General features: G+C 42.4%; 1 protein-coding gene across 1 annotated transcript; it reads left to right on the forward strand.

Moving 5' to 3' along the window:
• Positions 1-1,310: 1,310 nt before the first annotated feature.
• On the forward strand, positions 1,311-12,724 carry LOC118846898 (V-set and immunoglobulin domain-containing protein 10-like). Its single transcript, XM_036755578.1, has 5 exons — positions 1,311-1,329; positions 6,448-6,786; positions 8,487-8,816; positions 9,879-10,051; positions 12,620-12,724. Exons 1-5 carry the CDS (start codon positions 1,311-1,313, stop codon positions 12,722-12,724), a joined length of 966 nt encoding a protein of 321 aa, XP_036611473.1.
• The last annotated feature ends 9,765 nt before the right edge of the window (positions 12,725-22,489 follow it).

Consider the following 22,489-nt stretch of genomic DNA (forward strand, 5'->3'; position numbering starts at 1 on the left):
GTTATATATACACATATTTGTGTGGAGGGTAACCATCTCTAGGGTGAGGGGAGGAAGCAGGAAGGAGGGGAAAAAGAGAGATAACTTTATTATATATTTAAAAGGAATAGCAAATTGTACATAATAGATTTGCAGTTTCACACACAATCATCTTTTTTTCTACTATGTTATAGAAATACTTGTTTTATTTTTTAAATTTAAAATGAAAAGAATGAAAACAAAAAAAGATGAGGTAGGAAAAGGAGATGAAAAGGCTAATCCTCTATTTAAAAATTCAGCAACCCTGGCAAAAATTCCACCTCTGACTTAATAGCAATATAACTGAGACAAGTCTCTTAACCTATCCAAACCACTGTTTCCTTATCTGTAAAATGGTCTCCCACTGCTTCCCGGGCCATCTCCAGGCACCCAGTTCTGTATCTGGCCACTGGACCCAGATAGGTCTGGAGGAGAAAGTGAGGCTGGTAGCTTTGCACAGTCCTCCCTCTCTTAAATCCAATTCAATTGCAAGTCATGGCATCATCTTCCTGGTGTCATGGTCCTCTTCAAGAACAAAAGACAAACCACACAAAATGGAGATTTAGAAAATACTTCCTGATGGGTATCTGGGAAACCTGAGTTGTTTTAATTTCTTTTGGAAATTAATTTCTTTTTGGAAATTTTGGTTTGGAAGATTCTTGTATGTGGTTATTGATAACTGGCGTTTCTTCTTTTGAAATCCACTCATACATCCTTTGACCACTTATCTATAGGAAAATGGATCTTGTTCACATAAATGCATATTAATTCCCTATATGTATTCCAAATCAAACCTCTATCAGATATAGGGCTCCTACTTTCTACTACATCACTACACATACTGCCTCCTATATCAGTGCAAGACACTGTGGGAAAAACAAGAAATGTGGACACATGTGGATGAAATGAATGATTCTGCAGCTCCTCACACAGGGATAAAGAGAGATAAGAGGTGAAAAGGGAGCAGTATTAGCAGTAAGGCTGAGGGCAGGGAGGTGCCCTGATGTGGAAGAGGGGAGGTATTAGAGCCAATTGGCACTAACTCTATCAGGGCCCTTCCAGGTGCTCCATGGGCTCTCGGCCTAGGGTGGGAGCAGATTCCTGCCTCTTCCTTGGCACCAGCTCTGAGTTTCAGTAGCAAGCAGTATTTTAGGAACATTCGCCTGAGGATGGTATTTATGTAAGATCACAGGACCATAAATCTAGACCCTAAAAGGTCCTCAGACCTCAGGAACATTTAATACAACTTCCACGTGTTACAGACAAGGACACTGAACCTCCTTAAGGGATTCATGCATGGTCGCCGAGACAGTAAGTGGGAGAGCAATGCTTGGACCCCTCGACCAGCTGATCTTTCCACTGCTTCAAAATGCTTCCACTGCATTGGAGAGGGATGAATGTGGAGGCAGAATGACCAATTGGGAGGCCATGAAATAATTCAGGGAATGGGTAATTAGTTAGAGGTAAAAAAAAAATACAATAGAAAGAGTGAATCAGAGACATTTCAAATATCTGGGGAACAACCTTTCCTTAGAAAGATTTGTTAATCTGCCCTAACAATTAATGCATTCAGCATAAGAAGGGAAGCAGTTGAGTGGGGGGGACATCTTGATGTATATAATCTCTTTCTTCATATATGTATATGCACGTATGTGTATTATATATGTGTGCATGTGTGTATATGTCCAAAAATCATTCCCCAATAGATTAGTGTTCAAAGAATATGAATAAACTGCTCTCAAAAGAAAAAATTGCAAAGTATTAACAACCACAAGAAAGAATGCTCCAAATCACCAGTAAGAGAAATACAAATCAAAATAATAGTAATAGTTAGCATTAAGATCTCATTTTAAGGCAGCTAGGCAATACAGTGGAAAGAGGCTGGGCCTGGAGTTAGGAAGACCTGAGTTCAGATGCCTCCCAAGGTACTTAGCATGGGGCTGACACATAGGAATATTTAATAAATACTTGTTCCCTTCTCTTCTTAAGGTTTGCAAAACATTTCACAAATATTATCTGATTTTATCCTTACAACAGCCCTGGGAGGCAGATTCTGTTATTGTTCCCATTTTACAGATGGGAAACTAAGGCAGAGAGATGTGAAGTGACTTACCCAAGGTCACAGGCCAGATCTTAACTCAGGACTTCCTGATTCCAAGTCCAAGGATCTATCCACTGTGCCACTAGCTACATATAACAGCCCTGAGGTTTCACCTCACACTCAGCAAATTGAGAAAAATGACCAAAAATGGGACTAGTAAATGTTGGAGGAATCTGAGAAGTTAGACTCATTATTGCATGGTTGGTGGAGCTGCAAATTGGTACAATCATTTCGGAAAGCAATTTGGAATTATGCAAATAAAGTGATTAAAATGCCCATATGCATTTGACCCAGAGATTCCATTACTAGGCTTCTACCCCATGGAGGTATAAGAAAAGTCCCTATATAAATCAAAATATTTATAGCAGCATTTTTTGTAATACCCTGCCCTCCCCCAAAAAAATGGAAGCAAAGTAGATAAACATTAATTGGGGAATAGCTAAACAAATTATGATGGTTGTTGTTGCTGCTGCTATTGTTAAGGGGCAGCTAGGTAGCACATTGGATAGAGTGCCAGCCCTGGGATCAGGAAGTTTCATCGTCCCTGGGTTCAAATTTGGTCTCAGACACTTACTAGCTGTATGGCTCTGGTCAAGTCATTTAATCCTCTTTGCCCCAGTTTCTTCATCTGTAAAATGAGAAGGAAATGACAAACCACTCTAGTATCAAAGAGTCAGATGCAGCTGAAATGACTGAACAAATTATGGTACATGAATTTATTAGAAATGTGATGAATACAGAGAATCATGGAAAGATCTGCAACATGAATTGATCTAGTGTGAAGTACGCAGAGCAAAGGAAACAATATGTGAAATATATATGATACATATGAAACAATATATTAGAAATATGAAAGAAAACAGTCTATGAAACAACATAAACAATTAACAACCACCAAAAAATCAAAAGTGAATGCAGCAAAATCACAAAGAACAAGCCTGGCTTAAAAGGAAAGAGGAGATGACACCCCACCCCACTCTTTGCGGAAATAGGAGGTCCACAAGTATTGTACATGTTACATATTGTGAGACATTTTCATTGTATTGAACATTTATGCTGATTTTTTCTTCTTTTCCCTTTTTTGTCTTTTAAAAGTATTGGCTATTATATGAGACAATTCTCAAGGACAGGGAGAGGAAAGTATAGTGGGGGAAATTATGATTATGTAAAAAACAAAAGTCATCATTTTTTAAAAAAGTAAAATCTGTTTGCTTTGAGATGATGGGGCAGTCTCACTTCCAATGATAGGCTTGAAATTCTCTATTCTATTCGCCTCACCACAAAGTCTGTCTCATTGGGTAGAGACTTCCTGGACCCTTGGGTCACCACAGAGATGAAAAAGATAATTTGGAAGCAAGGGCTACATTCAGAAGCTCAATGCAACCTTCAAAGTGCTACGTAAATGCCCACTACTGAGATACAGCTTGAGAGACTGGCTAGCAGCCACCCATGGAGTCAGGAAGGTCTCTGTTCAATTCCTGAATTTGATACCCACTGGCTATAACATGGGACAAGTCACATCCCTCTCAATGCCCCAAGCAACTCTCTAAGGTTGCACAGTAAGTACTAATCACTAGTAATTACCTATACCAAAGAAGTCACAGGTCCAAAGACTGAACCTAGTCAAGGCATAATCAGAACTTCAGTTTTGAGCCATGGATGACATGTTGGTTTCCAAAATATGTGGTGGTATAAAACTGATATTTGGTTTGGAAAGTTTGCATCGTTCACACCTAGGGCTGCCTAAACTCTTCCTTTTTCTACTCCTCTTTTCATGGGCCCAAAGAACACAAGTATATTCTCCACAGATTGTCATGCAAGATGGGAATAGGTATTTGTTATCCTCGTTGGGGACAGGGATAAAATTTTGAGCATTTGAGACTAGGTCCAGGGACTATGGCTTTTAATTCAATCATTTTCAGACTCTTTGTGACCCTATTTGGGGTTTTCTTGGTAAAGATACTGGAGCTGTTTGCAATTTTCTTCTCCAGTTCATTTGACAGATGAGGAAACTGAGGCAAACAGGGTTAAGTGCCTTGCCCAGGGTCACACAGTTGCTAAGTGTCTGGGGCCAGATTTGAAATCAGGAAGATGAGTCTTCCTGATTCCAGGTCCAGCACTCTGTGTACTACGGCGCCACCTAGCAGTCCCTAATCTGCTCTCTAGTTATATTTATTAGCTAAGAGAACACACCTTATCCACTCCCTGGTTTTTCACCTGTACTTTTTTTTTTTATTTATTAAGACCGGTGATTTTATCAGTGAAAGAGATTCCCAGGGAGCAACTTCCTCTAGTAAAAAAAAAAAAAAAGATCACCTCTGCAACTTAAAGTCTAAGAGAGCTGTCTGGGGCAATGGCAATTAAGTGATTTGTCCTGATGCCAAGGCTAGCTATTGACTCCAGAAAGCTGCCTCAATTTACCCTTGGTTGTTGCAGAAAAGCCCTGTGAGATCTATGAGCTCAGGGATCGATGGAGTTCTGAAGTGTGGCATAAGAGGCCTGATATAAGAGACATCTTTTATCAACAATAAAGCAAGTCCCAAAAGTCTTAGAGAAGCTTTATAGTATACAGTGTCCCAAAAGCCTTAATTTAGTTTTAAACGATTAAAGCTTAAATTGATTTTCTGATTTATTGCTTTATTTATTATTACTATTTGTTATTGTTTTATAAGGTTTAGCTCTTACAGCTTAAAATGGCCTTAAGTCCTCTTTTGAGCAATACAGTGACCTAAGACAATTCCAAAAGACTCATGATGGAAAATGCTATCCACCTCCAGAGACAGAACTGTGGGGTCTGAATGCAGATTGAAGCACACTATTTTCCTTTTTTTCTTTCTCATGGTTTTGCCCTTTTGTTCTGATTCTTCTTTCACAAAATAACTAATGTAGAAATATGTTTAATATGATCATACATATAACAGGCTATATCAGATTGAATACTGTCTTGGGGGAGAGGGGAGGAAAGAGGGGAGAAAATTTGGAACTCAATATCTTATAAAGCGAATATTGAAAACTAACAATTAAAAATTGATTTATTAATTTTAAAAAATTTAAACTGCCCTAAGTCTTTTGGGATACTGTATATATTAACAACTGTGACTTGGGTACAAAGAAGGTAGAATAAAAGGAACTGAATGGCTGAGGAAAGAGGTGGCCCAAGCATCCATCAGAAGTAATTCAGAGCCAGCACAGAAGATCACAGAAGATCACAACATCTACAAAATGGCCTTCGATGTGTTGAATAAGTCTTCTGTGGAGGATTTATGGGAGGACATAGTCAAAAATCAGAAAGCTAGGTGGCTCAGGGGATGAAGTGCCAGCCCTGGAGTCAGGGAGACTCATCTTCCTGAATTCAAATCTGACCTCAGACACCAGCTGTTCGACCCTGGGCAAGTCCCTTGACCCTGTTTGCCTCAGTTTCCTCATCTGTAAAATGAACTGGAGAAGGAAATGACAAACTGCTCCAGAATCTCTGCCAAGAAAACCCCAATTTGGCATCATGGAGAGTCTCATATGACTGAAAAACACCTGAACAAACAGACAAGAATCTCCCAGGATGAGAAGGGGCTTCAGACAAAGCCCCACAGGAGCCCTGTGGTCTCCATCAATGGAGTACCTATACAAGAATGCCTATATCTTTGAGGTCATTCAATTACTGACGTCTCAAGCTTTGAGAGTTGGCTGGTGTATAGAGGAAAGAGAGCTCCAGGACCTGGGTTCAGTTCTCCACTCCGATAACTATTCTGTGACTTTAGGCAAGTCAGTTCTCTGCAGGTCTGTTTCCTCACCTGTAAAATAAGAGGATTACACCAAGCACTCACTAAGTCTCCTTCCAGCTCTCACCTGATATTATGATACTGCAATTTAAATAAATTGCACTCCTGTATATGTGCCCTCCAGGCACCTAGATGGTTCATTGTCCAGAGTACGGAAGTCAGGAAATCTTGCTTGAATTAAAATCCTGCTTCCAACACTTACTAGCTGTGTGATGCTGGACAAGTCACCTTACCTCTCTGTGACTCAGTTTCCTCAGCTGCAAAATGGGGATATTAATTGCACCTACCTCTCAGGGTGATTGTGAGGATAAAATGAGATAATGTGTGAAGCCCTTTGCAAGCCTTAAAATTCTGTATAAATGCTAGCTATTATTACTAGAAATGATAGCTATCTTCTGGGTGATAAGCCCCATGAGGCCAGGAGCTATGTCCTGTTTATCTTTGTAGATTCCCCAGTGCCAAGCACCTGCTTTGCACTTAATAAGAGCTTTATTAAATGGTTGTGGAATAAAATGAATGCCTTTTGAATGACCCTCTTGTCTTCCAACACAGGTACCCAGGAGAAAGGAGCCAGGACCTCTTGCCACAGAGTGGATGTGATTGTTGGGGGAGACATCCTGCTCCCACTCAATGTCTCCCTAGGAGCAGAAATCCAAGAGATTGAATGGAGGTTTAATTCTGAGAACCTTCAGCTACTCTCCTTTGGGCCTGGGAGCCACTCCTTTCTTTGGCACAGCCCCTTGGACAGATACAAAAAGAGGCTGGGAGCCCTGCATGATGCCTCCCTCATTATTAGGAATGTGACTCTCAAGGACAGTGGATTATATGAGGCTCGGGTCATATTCATATCTGGAATGTTCATGGTTCACTCCTTTGCCCTCTCTGTCTATGGTAAATATGACTCCAATAGCCAGGGAGCCTGGAAACATAGCACCCCAGAGTTAGAAGGGACCTCAATGGTCATCTAGTTCAGGGCTTCTCAAACTTTTTCTCCACTGGAGACCCCTTTTTGAGGTCGGGCAGTTTTTGGTTGATATTGCATGGCCTGAGGGCATACACAGTGCAAAGTGCACATACTTTCTGTTCAGAAGAAGGCTGCGATGAAGTTGTACAATGCAACATGGGCAAGCACTGCCAGAAACACTGGATTCGTTAGGTGTTTGATTTTTTAAATTAATTTTTAGTCATTGCATGCTCAGAAACCTCTTACTGTTGCCAAATTTGGGGGTTAGGACCCACAGTTTAGGAAGCACTGGTTCTAGCCCAACCTCTAACCTCAGGGAAATCCTTCTACAGCATCAAAGGCAAGTAGTCATTCCATCTCTGATGGAAGACTTCCCTTACCACAGAACTCATGACCATATTCTGACTCACCCAAGGTAGCCTGAGCTATGCTCAGACAGTTCTATTGGGAAGTTTCTTAGAGAACCCCTGCACATTTTACAAATGAGGCAACCGAGGGCTAGAGAAGTTAAGTAACAAACATGACGGGGGTTTTGTTGTTGTTTCTGTTGTTTTTGTGGTGTTTTGCTTTGTTTTAGGTAGCTAGGTGGATAGAATCCTGGACTTGGGAGTCAGACCTGAATTCAAATCTGGCCTCACATGCTTCCTAGATGTGTGATCCTGCTGATGCTGCTATGACTAATTTTTCTTTTCCTCCTCTCCTCTTTTTCTTCTCCTCCTCTTCTTCTTCTTTTTCATTTGCATCTTTTCTTTCTGCTGCCTCTGCTGCTGCTTCTCCCCTATTCCCTTCCCTCCTGAAGGGAGACCTTACTGAAGTCAACAGGCTCAGATGCCCTCTTCACCCACAGAAACAAGCTATTCTTTGTACCTCTTTCTTTCCAAAGTCTATTGTGCAAGTCAGAGTCTGTGGAAGGGGGTTCAGAGAGAGTAGAGAAGGATTCATTCTGGAGCCCAGTTCCCAAGTTCCTCCAAATCATAGCATCTTCCTATTTTGAAGTTAACTCAGTCATCTATAATCATCCCTCCCCCACCCTCCCTTTACTCTGATTCTAATCATTAAATCCCAAAACAATTACAAAAAAAACCACCACTCATTTTCTAACTACATATCTTAACTCAGTCTTTAGTACCAAAAGAGAAAGGAGGAGTCAGAACTTTTAGGTTTCTTGGTCAGTAGAATGAACCTCTTCTCTTCTGTGGCCCTCACCTTCTCCTTTGGAAAAATGGAATAGTGCTTATCAGAGCTCTAACTAGGATAGAATGCCCAGGGATTTGTTTCAGAGCACCAAAATTGAGAGGATGCAAAAACTGTGCTCTTTCAGAAGCAGAGAAGCCAATTTAAGAACTAAATTTCCCACATAGTCAACTAAATTTCCCTCAATTACTTGTATTTTTTCACAGCATGAATTTTAGTTTTGATTGGAAGGTCCAGTTGGTGCTTCCTTTGCCTGGGGCCAGATTTCCCTGACAAGTTCTAATGGTGATTGTTCTATATCTGTGAATATTATAAAGGACATCCTTTTGAGAAGCATGACACCCTGTGAAAGATGGCTGGCAGCATGAGGAGTGGTGACTCCTGATATTCCACATGCCGGGCCCTAATTTCTCTTCTTTTCCTTTGACCCCAGAACCCATCCCTTTTCCTCAGATCCATATCCAGTCACAGTGTCTCACACCGCTCTGGTGCAACATCACCCTGGATTGCCAAGTCTCGGGGCCTGGGAAAGCTATAACAGTGATCTGGAGGAGTTGGAACCTCCTGAGTGGGCTGAAGCAATCAGAAATGTCAGAGGAATCTCCCAACTCCAGAACCCTGAGTCTGTCCTTACCCATGGGTCTATCAAACTCCTCACTCACCTGCTTGGCCAGCAATCCTGTGGATCAGAGAAATATCACCATAGACCTGAAGGATATCTGTGCTCTGAGGGACATTTATGCTTCAGACAAAGCTCCACCGGGTAGGTGTGATGGATCCCAGAAGTGAGAGGGAGGTGTGGGGAGGGGGAGTTTCAGGGTTAAGTGGGAAAGCTGGGTAATTCATACCACACACGAACTGTGGCAGTAGGAGTTTTAGATGGCTAAGTCAAATCCTTTCATTGGAACTAGGACAATGCTTCTGAAAGTTTTTCCATTTGAGACCCCTTTTCACCCGAGAAATTTTTACCCAAACCCAGGTATATAGGTATATAAAATAGGTATACAAATCAAACATTTACTGATAATAAATCATAAACAAATTTATTTTAAAACAATTCTTTGATATGCATATAATTTTATGATTTATTAAAGACAATAGTCTCCAATCTGAGCTGGTGTTTCTGGCAGTGTTTGTTTGTGTTGTGTAGAATAATGGCATGTGCAGTGCAAAGTATGCATGTTGTATGTCTAGAACCAAGGCTGCAATGAAGTTGCATGTTGCAACACAGGCAAGCTCTACCAGAAATACCTCAGATTCTTTATGCATTTGATTATTAACTAATTTTTGATCATTGCACTTAAGAAACTTTGTTGCCAAATTTTTTGCAACCCCCCGCATTCAGTTACATGATCCCATATGGTTTAGGAAGCACTGAACTGGGGGAGAAATGCTCTTGTCCCATATCCATGTTCCCTCCTCTACGAAGGCTTTTGGAGGCCACTCCAGTGAAGGGAGCAATCCAAACTTTCCTAGGAGTAGAGGGGGAGGGAGGGGTTTGGGGAGCAGCAGGGATAACCTTGATGTCAGGGGGAATATTTATGACCTGCTTTGGAATGGGCCCATCTACAGACCTCACATTTCATCATTGAAGGAATTACAGAGAAGGCAGTATCATTTTACCGTAACCCTAGCCCTGCTCCACAGGTGATATCAATACTCTGACCCTATCTACACCTAAAAGCTCTAATGAGTGGTCTGGCATCCTAGAAATCTGCCCAACCTCTTAGGAGTAAGTTGCCCAGATTAATTCCCACCCATCATCCCAAACAGCCCGAACTGTCTCATGTTCCATGTGGCCAATTCTCTGTTTCTGATCAAATAGAGCCTGTGAATGTATATTCCTGTCCCTTGAAGTGGATTCTACTGTGGAAGGGGCTTCTCCTCCTTGGGATCCTCTTGTGGACACTGGGCATCAGGTTCTCCCCAGCCAAGGGGCAAACTGAAGAGGTAGGAGCTAAGAAGCGCAAGGTCAACAAGCCCCAGCAACGTCAAGGCGTAAAGCGCATGTCATTGGTTGACAAACAACAGTGGAAGCCCCCACCCCATTCCTCAGGTTTCTCAGCCACTGTTAGAAAAGAATCAACACACTGAAAGCAACCAGGACCCTCCAGCCGTAATTTGCTTGCTTGGCCAATGGATAGAGCTACCCTTTCTCCTCCCTCTAACCATGCAAAGGCTAAAAGGAAAGGCTGAAAGGCCCTCCTCCCCCAGATGGGGCAGATGTGCAGACTTAGAATAACTGACAAATTATCCTCTAATCCGCTGGGACCTCAGGATCAGCAAGAGAAGTGTCTCTGCACACAAGAGGAGACTGATGAGAAAAGTCAGAGCTAACTTTTTCCTCCACTCGGGCATAGTCCTACACCTGGGTGGGAAATCTGCAGCGTCAAGGCTACATGTGACCCTCTAGATCCTCAAGTGAGGTCCTTTGAATCCAAACATCACAGAATAAATCCCCTTCTGTGAAGTTTGGATTCGTCAAAGGAACACACTTGAGGACCTGGAGAGCCACATGTAGCCTGGAGGCCACAAGTTCTACGCCCCTGTCCTAGACAGGCACAAACCTTCTATTTTATACATGATTGCCCTTCTGCCTTTGTGTCACAAGGTCCCAAAGTCACTAAATTATATTTAATGTCTAAATAATTCCATCCATCTACCTGTTTATTCCCCTAGATCTTCCCAGCAGTCACCTTACAGATCTCTGGGTCTCTAGGCAGGAGCCCAATTCATAGGACTGATTTCCATGAAGTCCTCTGAGTAGCCTTCCATTACTAAGTTATTAACTCCATGATGGCAGGAAACCTATATTATCTACTATTTCTGTATTATCAAATACCCACCAAAGTGCTTGCACATAGTAGGTGCTTAAAAGTTGATCGATTAACCTATCTGGATATAATCTCTCACAACCTATAATAGATACTGGCCTTTTTTGTTGTTGCTTTTGTTGTTCAGTCACGGTCGTATCCAACCCTTTGTGACCCCATTTGGGGTTTTCTTGACAAAGATACTGGAGTGATTTGCCATTTCCTTCTCCAGCTCATTTTAGAGAAGAGGATCTGAGGTGAACAGGGTTAAATTCCTTGCCCAGGGTCACACAGCTAGTAAGTGTCTTAGGCCAGATTTGAATTCAGAAAGATGAGTCTTCCTGACTTCAGGCACAGCACTATACCCACTCAACTGCCTAGCTACCCCTACTGGTTCACTAGTCAGTCATGGTGAGGGTAATTGGCGGAAATCAATCAAACATCCCACTTCCTTTTAAAGAATAGGGTGAAGATGCTAAGCCCTGCTATATTTATCAGATGAGAATATATCCTAATTATCCACTAGGAATGAACTAGGCCTAGGTACCTCCCTAGGTGTCACAGAAAGTCTGTGTGGATTGGTGGTGGCACTTGTTCCCATGCTCTGGGACCTGTATAAGTTGGCAGAGCTAGTGGGAGTCAAGGACTGAAGTGTCTAGCAGCAGAGAAAATAGAAAAGCATTTCTGAGGAGGAATCACTTGTGGGGCACTCTTAGCCTCAGCCTAGGTATACCTTCCTCCTTGATCAGAGAAGGATCCTTTGAAGCTCAAGGATTTTAGACTTCCTACCTTCTCATTACTTTCCATCTTCTAGCATCATCCTAGCAGGGTCCCTGGAACAGCTGATGGCAATGTCTGAATTGGGAGCCAAGGACAGACTCCATACAAATTCTGTAAAGATCAAAGAATAAGAAAGAAACACACACACACACACACACACACACACACACACACACACGCACCATCTTGAGGACTATAGCACAAGTGTTTACAGGAGCTGAGCCACCTCTTTTTTGCAATGTGCTCTCTAAGCTTGAATCCACTTTCCCCTGAACTCAATATGTATTTGTAGGAGAGCACTCCACAGACATTTGGGGATATATTTGTACCAGCTGTTCTTATCATACAACCTGAATAAAAACTCTTTTCTAAAAACTGATTGAGCCTGTTATTAATTAATAATAACCAATATTCAAACTGAGAAGCACACTGGTGGGCGCTCATAAGAAGTCATTGTAAAGAAGACAGCCTCATAGCTGCCTCAGAGGCACGCCTGGAACACTGAAGGAAAGATGTAGTCAGTATATATAAAGCCTACACATGCATTACAAACTATATTGTGTTATAGTCATTTCTGTATTTCTCTTATATCCTATGGAAGCTTTATGAAGTCAGGGATCTTACTAATTCATCCTTGTATCACACATGGCACCTAGCATAGAGATTTGCATGTGGCCAATGTTCAATAAATCTTTCCTGGATAAATTCTTTTACTTTCTCTAGGAAGAATCACAATAAAGCAACATTGGACAGAGGAAAAAATGTTGGATTTGGTATCAAGGGATCCGAGTTCAGATCCTAGCTCAGCTACTTACTACTTATGTGACCTTAGGCAAGTCATAACCTTCCTAGTCCTGTTTCCTAAAATGAGGGGAATAGACTAAAGGACCTATGTTCTAGGTCTCCATCTATGACCCAGAAAAGGATTCTTCTTTGCTCAGTCTCGTTTAGTCCCCCTTCCCTCTTCCCTCAGCCACCACCCTGTATGCAGGCCTTCAACACGTCAGGCCTAGACCATAGCCAGAGCCTTCTGCTTGATCTCTCAGGCCTTGGGTCCTCCACACAGTTGCCAAAGTGATTTTCCTAAAGTGCAAGTCTCACTATGCCACCCTCCTAGTCAGTAAACTGCAGTAGTTTTGTATCACCACCAAAATTACACATCAGTTTCTCTCTTTGGCATTTAAAGGCCTTCACAACCCTTTCTAGTCTTCTTGTGCTTTAGCCCCCTGAGTTCTCTATGATCCAGGGTCACTGGCCTTGTTGTTCTTTGCACACAAAGCTCCCTCCTGACTTTGTCCTATTTCAGCTGGTCTCCCATGCCTGGAATGCTTTCCCTCTTCACCTCTACCTCCTTGCTTCTCTGATCTCCGTCAAATCTCAGATTAAATGCCACCTTCTGCACCCATACACTCTTTACTTCTAGAGACTACTCTCTGAGATTACCTTTCATTTCTACAATATAGATATCTTGTATGTTCATACACAGAGTGCCCTCTTGGATCACATCCCAGAGCCCGGCTAGCTACATCAACTCCTTAGGGTCCTAGGGTGTATCACTTGAACGTTAGGACTACGAAGCCTTGGGCTTCTATGGGCCAGAACCCCACAGGTTTTCTTTCCCCTCACACTGTTAACTACTAGTGGACTAATGCCATAGTATCTTTTAACCTCTTAAAATTAATTAGCTTTTACAGAAGGAGACTTACTTTGAAGATACAGCAAGAAAAATAGAAATATTTTCCCCATACACCTTTGGGGCACACTCACCTTAAAATTAGTCTCTGGGAAAAGTGGACTCAGACTCAGAACAATTTTTAATTAACATTGGTCCCACCAAGTTCACATTCAAATTCATCTAATGCTGGCTGGATCACAAAGATCCTGAAGGTTGCTCCTTATTGCCAGCTGCAAGACTAGCCTTGACTCACCTCCCAAATTCCCAAATGGCTCACTCTCATTACATTTTGAAACTCACAGGGTGGTCATCTCTCATTCCTTCACCTAGAAGGAAAGAAAAAATACCAAGGCAAGCAAAGAACTGAGGCCTGTTTTCACAAGACCATCTCTGGGCCTCAAACAGGAAAAAGCTGGAGGATTCCCCACTTATAGTATTGTCTTTCACCAGATGTCAACAATGAAGGGGTCAAACCAAGAGAAAGCTGCTACGAAGACAGAAGAAAGGAGCCAAAGCACAGCCAACCAAACGACTTCATGGTTAGCTGACAAGAACCAGTTGCAGGATATTTACAAATGCTCCAAAATCTGTCCAACATACTTTCATTACATTCCATTTGGACACTTCCAGAAGGAGACTCCCTAGCCTGGCCTCTTTCCTATGGGGAATTGCATCAGCAACACTTAGGACACTTTTAGCCACTGGGATTATTGGACAGTCCCCTCATTATGGACTGTCATTTCCATGTTGTCTCTTTTATTAGAAGATGAGCTCTTCTAGGCCAAGAGCCAACTCTCTGCCTTTCTTTGTATTACCACCGCTCATCACTGTACCTGGCACAGAGTAAGCACTTCATAAGTACTTGTCGACTAACTGACAGGAGCAGTTTCAGTTGCTGAATGAGGTCAGAAGTCAGATTCCATAGCATTGAGAAGAGAATAAGAGAAGTAGAGGTACTGGGCATAGAAGGCTTTTTCTCGGGAGTTTAGCCAAGAAGGAGAGCAGACATACCTTCTTGTTCTTCAGTCATATTTCAGTCATGTCCAGCTCTTCATGGCCCCATTTGGGGTTTTCTTGGCAAAGATACTAGAGTGGTTTGCCATTTCCATCTCATTTGACAAATGAGGAAGTTGAGGCAAACAGGGTATAGTGACTTGCCCAGGGTCACACTACTAGTAAATGTCTGAGAGCAGATTCAAACTCACCAAATGAGTCTTCCTGACTCCAGACCAGGGCTCTATCCACTGCACCACGTAGGTCCCTTCAAGCCCAATTTGTAACCCCTTGACTCCATAAACTCCCTCAGGTTCCCTATTACATCTAGAATTAACTATAAACTCCTTTGTTTAGCATTCAAAGCTTTCAGAACCTCATCTCAACCTATCTTTCCAGGTTCCTTATACATCCCTACCCTCCCACACACAGATTCTGGAGTCCAGTCTAACCAACCTTCTTACTGCTGCTTATGCACAATATTCCCTGTGTCCCCATGCCATTACAATGTCTCTTCTCCATACCTACAGTACTCTCAGTCTTCACTTCTACCTCCTTGAATCCCTAGTATCCTTCACAACTCTGCTTAAATGTCACCTTCTACAGTATCTACCACCCTTCTATATTAGGAAGGCAGAATTTATGATTTCAAAGAGAATTTCATATGTGCCTAAAAGGTCCGGAACCACAGGATATAAGGAATTCTCTAGGCAGAAGGCAGGAGAACTAAAGCATGTATTTACACTCCACAGTAACAAGCCCACAAACCAGCGTCCCCATTTTGATATTTTCATCAAAAGCTTCCAGGCCCAATAAGTCCGCCTCACAAGGGTAACCAGGAGGCCACAGAGAAGCGAGATGGTATAAGGCAAAATCGTATACATGCTTCCCCTCTACAGTAAGAAGATTACCCACTAGCCTCCAGTCAGCTCTGCTACCAGCAGCTCAGCTTCGGCTGTAGGCGTCTCTGGCTCCAACCCGAAAAGGAAGAGAGGATCTTCAAGCTGTTCTCTCCCCTCTTATAGAGTTTTTGACATCATCAAGCGCCGCCTGAATGACCAGGGCCGATTGGTTCTTGACTTGGCCCCTCCCCCTAGCGTAGACCAGGTTAACACACCTCCCCTCAGCCAGCCCCATGACTCATCACACAGGAAGTTCTCTGATTCCTGGCATGGTTGCTGGGCTTCCTGCCCTGGAAGAGCAAGCCCCAGTGCCCAGGGAAGCTCAATGAGGTAAGCTGAGTCATTCAAAGAAAACAAAGTCCATTTTGGTTACACTCCACCCCTCACAATGTTCTAGGATGCACAATCCAATCATAATTCAAATTAAATTATATATCCTAGAACATTGTGATCCAATTATGCAGGAAACTAAAACATATCATTCACAATAAAGCAAAATATATCATTCAGTGACATTCCCAAATATTGATTTATGATTCAAATGTGATCCACCCCTAGATCCCAGCCAGATAATCTCTTCAATCAATAGTCCCAAAATAATTATTAATAATTCAAATGTCCACCCCTAGATCTTTGTATCCATTACATAGGATCAATAATATCATAACAATAAAACAATATAGCAAGGATAACACAAAATAAGTACACAGAACACTATCATTATTCCCCCCCCTCAAACAATTGGGGCTCAAAATCTTGGGGTAAGGGGTGAAGGTCTCATTTTCCATAGCTTCTTCTTGCTGAAATTGGATGTAGAGGTGTCCCTGCCCCAAAGAGTCCCATTCCAGAGTTCAGTTCTTTAGCGAGCTGGCAGGAATTCCAAGAATGCTACGTGCTTAGTCAGTCACCGGAAACTGCAGGGTGCTTAAACCAGCAGGAGACAGAACTAGCGACAAGGTTAACTAAAACAGAGAACAAAAAGAGTAGGCAAGTATGGGCTATTATCCTTCGAATAAAATCATCTCCAGTTTAGTTGAAATTTCTGTTATGCAGAGATCTAATATCAGAGCCAAACTCAGATGGGAAATGTTTCTCTTTAAACGGAACACAATGAGGAAACTAAGCCAAGAGGATCCTACCCTAGATGGAGACCAGGATTGTCCTCCCAGCCTTTCCCCAGATGTACAAGGTTTCATCCGTTAATCACACAAAGTCAGCTTCCCTCTGAGTGGCTTGTGTCAATTACCAGCATCAGCCATACCTGTGGGGTCCGTGAATCTAATATTATAGCCCTATTCACGGTAAAATATATGGTTCAGGGGTACGATTTGGTAATTATCTTCCCCTGAATAGGCAACTGTTACAGTGTTGTTCTTCCCATGGGCTATGACTTCTGCAGCCTTTGGAATATCATCTGGCTTCCGTTTTACCCATACCTTAGCTCCCAACTTTATTCTATCAATGGAGCAAGCCCCTTTTGCCCCTCTAGTAGTTATTTTGGGAGGAGGGTCAGTTTTCACAAAGGGTATTTTTTCACAGGGGATAATAATCACTTGAACTATCCTATCATTCCTACCAAATTGTACAGGTTTTTCACCCAAATTCTGGAGCGTCACAACAATTTCTTTTTGATAATTTGAATCTATCACTCCAGTCAATACATGTACTCCTTGAGCTGCTAATCCTGGTTTAGGTAATATCCGTCCAAAATGATTCTTGGGGATTCTCATACATACTCCAGTAGGGGTTTTTCTTATCTCTTTCCTATTCAACCTAAAATTCTCTATACAATGTAAATCATATCCTGCCGAACCAGGTGTTCCTGGACATGGTAGGGGGACATCTTCCTTCACAGTCCAAAATTCAATATTTTGGATCTCACGTGTTTGCTGTTCTCTAATCTGCAAATTTGGGGTCATCATTCTGACTAGAGGTGTACTCCCCCCTAAGGGCCTATTATTCAAATTACGTAAGGCAATAGACAAATTATCCTTCCAATGTCAATATGAATTATTAGAGCTTAATTTTCTCAGCTGTTCTTTCAACAATCCATTCATTCTTTCAATCAGCCCAGATGCTTGTGGGTAATATGGAATATGATATATCCATTCTATATTATTCAACACACAATATCTTTTCACTTCTTTGCCCTTGAAATGTGACCCATTGTCACTTTGAATCTGCATTGGGGTTCCATAGTATAAACTTACAATATCTAGGGTTTTACAGGTGTTTTTCTGAGTTGCGTCCTTATAAGGACAAGCCACTAGTACACCTGAATAGGTGACAACACACGTACATACATATTTACATCCTTTATCCTGGGGTAGTGGGCCAATATAATCTATCTGCCAAATTTGGGCTGGAACTTTTCCCCTCGCTACTTCTCCAGTTACTATCCTAGGAAGAGTTCGTTCTTTTTCTAATTGACATATACAACACCCCTCTGTTATTTGTTTTAACAATGCATGAGAGATACTGATACCTCGATCCTGTGCCCATCGGTGGGTGGCCTGGACCCCTAAATGGCCGGCGGTCTGGTGGACCCATCTTGCTAAGGCTGTGTCATCAGTTGGAGTTGGAGTAGGGACAATACATTCAGTGGCAATCTTTGCCAGTCGATCCACGTGTGCATTGTACTCACACTCTGGTGTGGTCAGGGTCACGTGAGCATCAACATGAAAAACTGACAAATCCGTAACCAAAGACATGTCCCATATATTTTCCCATAACTCTTTACCCCAAACTTGTTTGCCATGAATCTCCCAATTCTGATTCCTCCATATAGGCATCCAAGTAGCTAATCCATTAGCTACCGCCCATGAATCAGTAAATATATGACACTGTCCTACCTTCTCCATTCTGATGGCCTGATGTACTGCCATCAGTTCAGCATATTGGCTACTTCCCCCTATCCCAGAACTTTCCAGAGTTCCCCTAGTACAGGGGTTATAGGCTACTGCTTTCCAATGTCTCTTCTGTCCTAAATATTTTGCTGTCCCGTGAGTAAACCAAGCATGTTTCTTCTGTTCTACATTTAGTCCATCTTACCCATTATTCCATTTCACTAAGGATGGCACCATCTGTTGCTTAGATTCAAGGGGGTTTTCATTTCTCTCAGTGCCAATGTTCACCACTGATTCATGTAAAGCAAAAACTCCACTTTTGCCTGCTCTGGACCTATTCTGAATATACCACTTCCATTTCATTATGCTTGCCTCTTGTGCATGTCCAATTCTGTGAGAAGCTGGGGTACCCATTACCCAAGTCATAATTGGAATTCCAGGCCTTAATATCACTTCATGACCCAGGGTTAATTGCTCAGTTTCTACTAAAGCCCAATATGCAGCTAACAGCTGCTTCTCAAAAGGTGTATACTGCACTCCAGATGAGGGCAGTTTCCTTGACCAAAAGCCTAAAGGTACACTTCAGCTCTGTTGTTTTTGCCACAGACTCCAATTTGCATAGTCATCTTGTACAGTCACTTGTAACTCCACTGGCCCATTTTGCATAGGCCATAAGTCCAGAGCTAATTGTATAGCAGCCTTTGCTTCCTCAAAAGTTCTACTTTGTTCAAGGCCCCAATTGAATTCATATTTCTTTCTGGTGACTTTATACAAGGGTTTTAAAATTTGTCCCAAATGTGGGATGTGGTGTCTCCAATAACCAAATAGCCCTATGAACTTTTGGGCCTCTTTCTTATTAGTAGGGGTGGGAAAATCCTGAATTTTTGTCGAGCTTGTGGGAGAATTTCTCGCAGTCCTCTATTGGACTGTATCCCCAAGAATTTTACAGTTTGAGCTGGCCCTTGAACCTTTGCGGGGTTGATTTCCCATCCTTTGCTTTTCATATGGTCAATTAATAATGCTAAACTCTCCTCCACTTCTTTTATATTCTTTCCCTGTATCATGATGTCATCTATATAATGTGTAAGCTGTACACCAGGTAGCTTAATTCATCCAAATGCTCAGCTACAATCCTGTGGCAAATAGCTGGGCTATGAATATATCCTTGTGGCAGGCGTGTAAATGTATACTGTCGGCCTTGCCAAGTAAAAGCAAACTGGTTCCATTGCTTGGGGTCTATTGGGATCATAAAGACGGCATTGGCCAAATCAATAACTGCATACCAAGTCCCTTCATGTTTTTGTATTCTCTCTATTAAAGTAACCGTGTCTGGAACAGCAGCATACAAGGGAGGAGTCACTTTGTTCAGCTGTCTATAATCTACTGTCATCCTCCATATCCCATCTGACTTTCGGACTGGCCAGACAGGGTTGTTCCATTGAGTAGTTGTAGGGACTAACACTCCTGCCTCAACACATTCTCTTATGGTGTTGGCAATTTCATCTTGCCCACCTGGCACACGATATTGCCTCAAAGTTATTACTTCAGAAGGTTCGGGCAAAGTGATTGGATCCATCTTGATTTTCCCCACTAAGACTGCATTAATGCCTATTTTCCTCACAGCAAATTGGTATTTCCCTTCAGGTAAATTTAAGGTCATACCCTTCAAAATGTCTATTCCAATGATGTATTCAGGAATAGGCACAATAACCACACTATATTCTTTCTTGGGCAACTGTCCAATTTTCATCATCAATTTAACTTGTCTGGCTGATATTTCAGTCCCTCCTAGTCCTGTGATGGTAATAGGAGTTCCATGGCTGAATTTGTCTGGATTCCCATAGATAAGGGTGTCCTCGGCCCCAGTGTCTATTAATGCCCTAGTTACTGTACTTGACCCATTTTTCCAATATATGGTCAAGTTACTGTGAGGTCTGCAATCTAGCTTACGTATTTCCTTAATTTGGGCTGGGGCCTGGCCTGTTTCCTAGTATTCCCTAGCATGTGATTCACTTGGGTATGAAGGTTCAACATCTGTAGCATTTGCAGGAGCAGTTCTTATTTCCCTGTCTCTCCTGTTATCGAGTCCTTTATCTCGGTACATCCTGTACAATTCATTGGTTGGAATTCCATCTATCATTTCAAAACCTACCCCTGCTCTCAATAGAGCAGTGAACATTTCTTTTCTTGTCACTCCATTTTGGCGCCAAGTTTGCTGGGTATTCACCCTTCTCTCTCAAGGAGATCTATCCCTTCCCTAGTCTCCTAAGTCATGTAACTGTAAAATCTTATTTATCACCTCTGTAAGATGGCTCCCTACTTCCCCAAGTAACAGATTCAAAATCAGTTGTTTATAAGCAGGGGGAGCTGTCCTAACTATTAAATTCCTATGAGGGATTCCTGTGGGATCATTGTAATATTTGTCTGCAGTTCCTGTCATAATAGCAGTCTTCATTACCTCCTCCTTTAGTCTCATGATACAATCTTTAAGTGAATACCAGGGTCTGTGCTCAGTGGGCCACATAGAATCATTAGTATATCTCTTATTGCATCCCGCAGCAGCTAATGCCAACAGAGTAGTCCTGCGACCATCATCTCCTCGCTGATGATGTTCCCTAAAAGCTTGCTGAACTAGAGGATCATGGCTGATACCTATGAATCTCATACAGTCCCTCTTATCTACTAATATTCCACCAGCCCCTTGATCACTGAGCCTTACCATCCAAGATATTAATGGTTCTCCTACTCTTTGGCTGAATCTACTCAAAATATCTGTGACCTCTTGTGGTGAGAAATCTTCCTGAAATTCCCTCGTAACTAAATTGCCACCTTGGGTTTCTGTCCTCCTCCTCTCTATGGGACGAACGCTTGTCTGAGTATTTAACCATCTCCCATTCTCTGTGCGAGGGATGTCCTGAACCCTAGTAGCGTTTTCTGTCTCAGCCCCTAACACTGTCTCATTTTCCCCCCACTCGCTTCCCCTGCCACCATGGCAAGGACAAAGCAGGAAGTCAGGCTTGGTCTGGGCTGAGTTGGAATGCACTCTTGGCTTATTTGGCCTCCTGTTGCTCCTAGCCACATTAATAGAAAAGTTCTCATCTGAGTCAGTGGGTACTTGAGGAGCAATTTGTTCTCCTGCTATCTGAGATTCCCCTTCTTGCTGTGGGGTAGGAGTGCCCCCATCTCTTTCACTTAATCTCAATCTTTCATATACTGCCAGTAGGCTGATAACACTATCCAGCTTTGCCTAGATAGTGATGCCCCTGACTGACTCCCAACCTCTTGTAAACACCTTTCCAAATCCTTAGGATCTCTTCTCTGTAGCTTTGGTTCCCAGTTTTCAAAGGGTCCGGCTTTTTTAGCCAATTCCTTTGCTAAGGAGGAATAAAATGGATCCTCCCACCCTGGGATATTCATCTCTTCCTCTGAAGTTCTTCTGCTTCTGAATAGAGATCTTATATCTAGCGATCCCATCCACCTCATCACCAAATATATTAGGAAGGCAGAATTTATGATTTCAAAGAGAGTCTCATATGTGCCTAAAAGGTCCGGAACCACAGGATATAAGGAATTCTCTAGGCAGAAGGCAGGAGAACTAAAGCATGTATTTACACTCCACAGTAACAAGCCCACAAACCAGTGTCCCCATTTTGATATTTTCATCAAAAGCTTCCAGGCCCAATAAGTCCGCCTCACAAAGGTAATCAGGAGGCCACAGAGAAGCGAGATGGTATAAGGCAAAATCGTATACATGCTTCCCCTCTACGGTAAGAAGATTACCCACTAGCCTCCAGTCAGCTCTGCTACCGGCAGCTCAGCTTTGGCTGTAGGCATCTCTGGCTCCAACCCGAAAAGGAAGAGAGGATCTTCAAGCTGTCTTCTCCCCTCTTATAGAGTTTTTGACATCATTAAGCGCTGCTTGAACGACCAGAGCCGATTGGTTCTTGACTTGGCCCCTCCCCCTAGCGTAGACCAGGTTAACACACCTCCCCTCAGCCAGCCCCATGACTCATCACACAGGAAGTTCTCTGATTCCTGGCATGGTTGCTGGGCTTCCTGCCCTGGAAGAGCAAGCCCCAGTGCCCAGGGAAGCTCAATGAAGTAAGCTGAGTCATTCAAAGAAAACAAAGTCCATTCTGGTTACACCTTCCACATACTAGAGCATTCCCTACCAAAACTACCTTATATTTTTTTCTGTCTTTTGTATACACATAGAGAGCACACAAAACAACTTACATTTTGTCCTATATGATGGAATAGAAACTTCTTAAGGGTAGAGCCTGTTTCAATTCTGTCCTAGTACATTGCCTGGCACATAGTAGGCAACTTTAATAAATGTTTGTAAATGGACTGATTATGATCAACTCCACTTGACAGCCAACCTGGAAAAGTTAAGAAAGCTGTGTCAGTCTGGAGCACTACAGCCT

The sequence above is a fragment of the Trichosurus vulpecula genome, chromosome 4 (genome assembly GCF_011100635.1).
Source record: "Trichosurus vulpecula isolate mTriVul1 chromosome 4, mTriVul1.pri, whole genome shotgun sequence".
In the NCBI taxonomy this organism is placed as follows: domain Eukaryota; kingdom Metazoa; phylum Chordata; class Mammalia; order Diprotodontia; family Phalangeridae; genus Trichosurus; species Trichosurus vulpecula.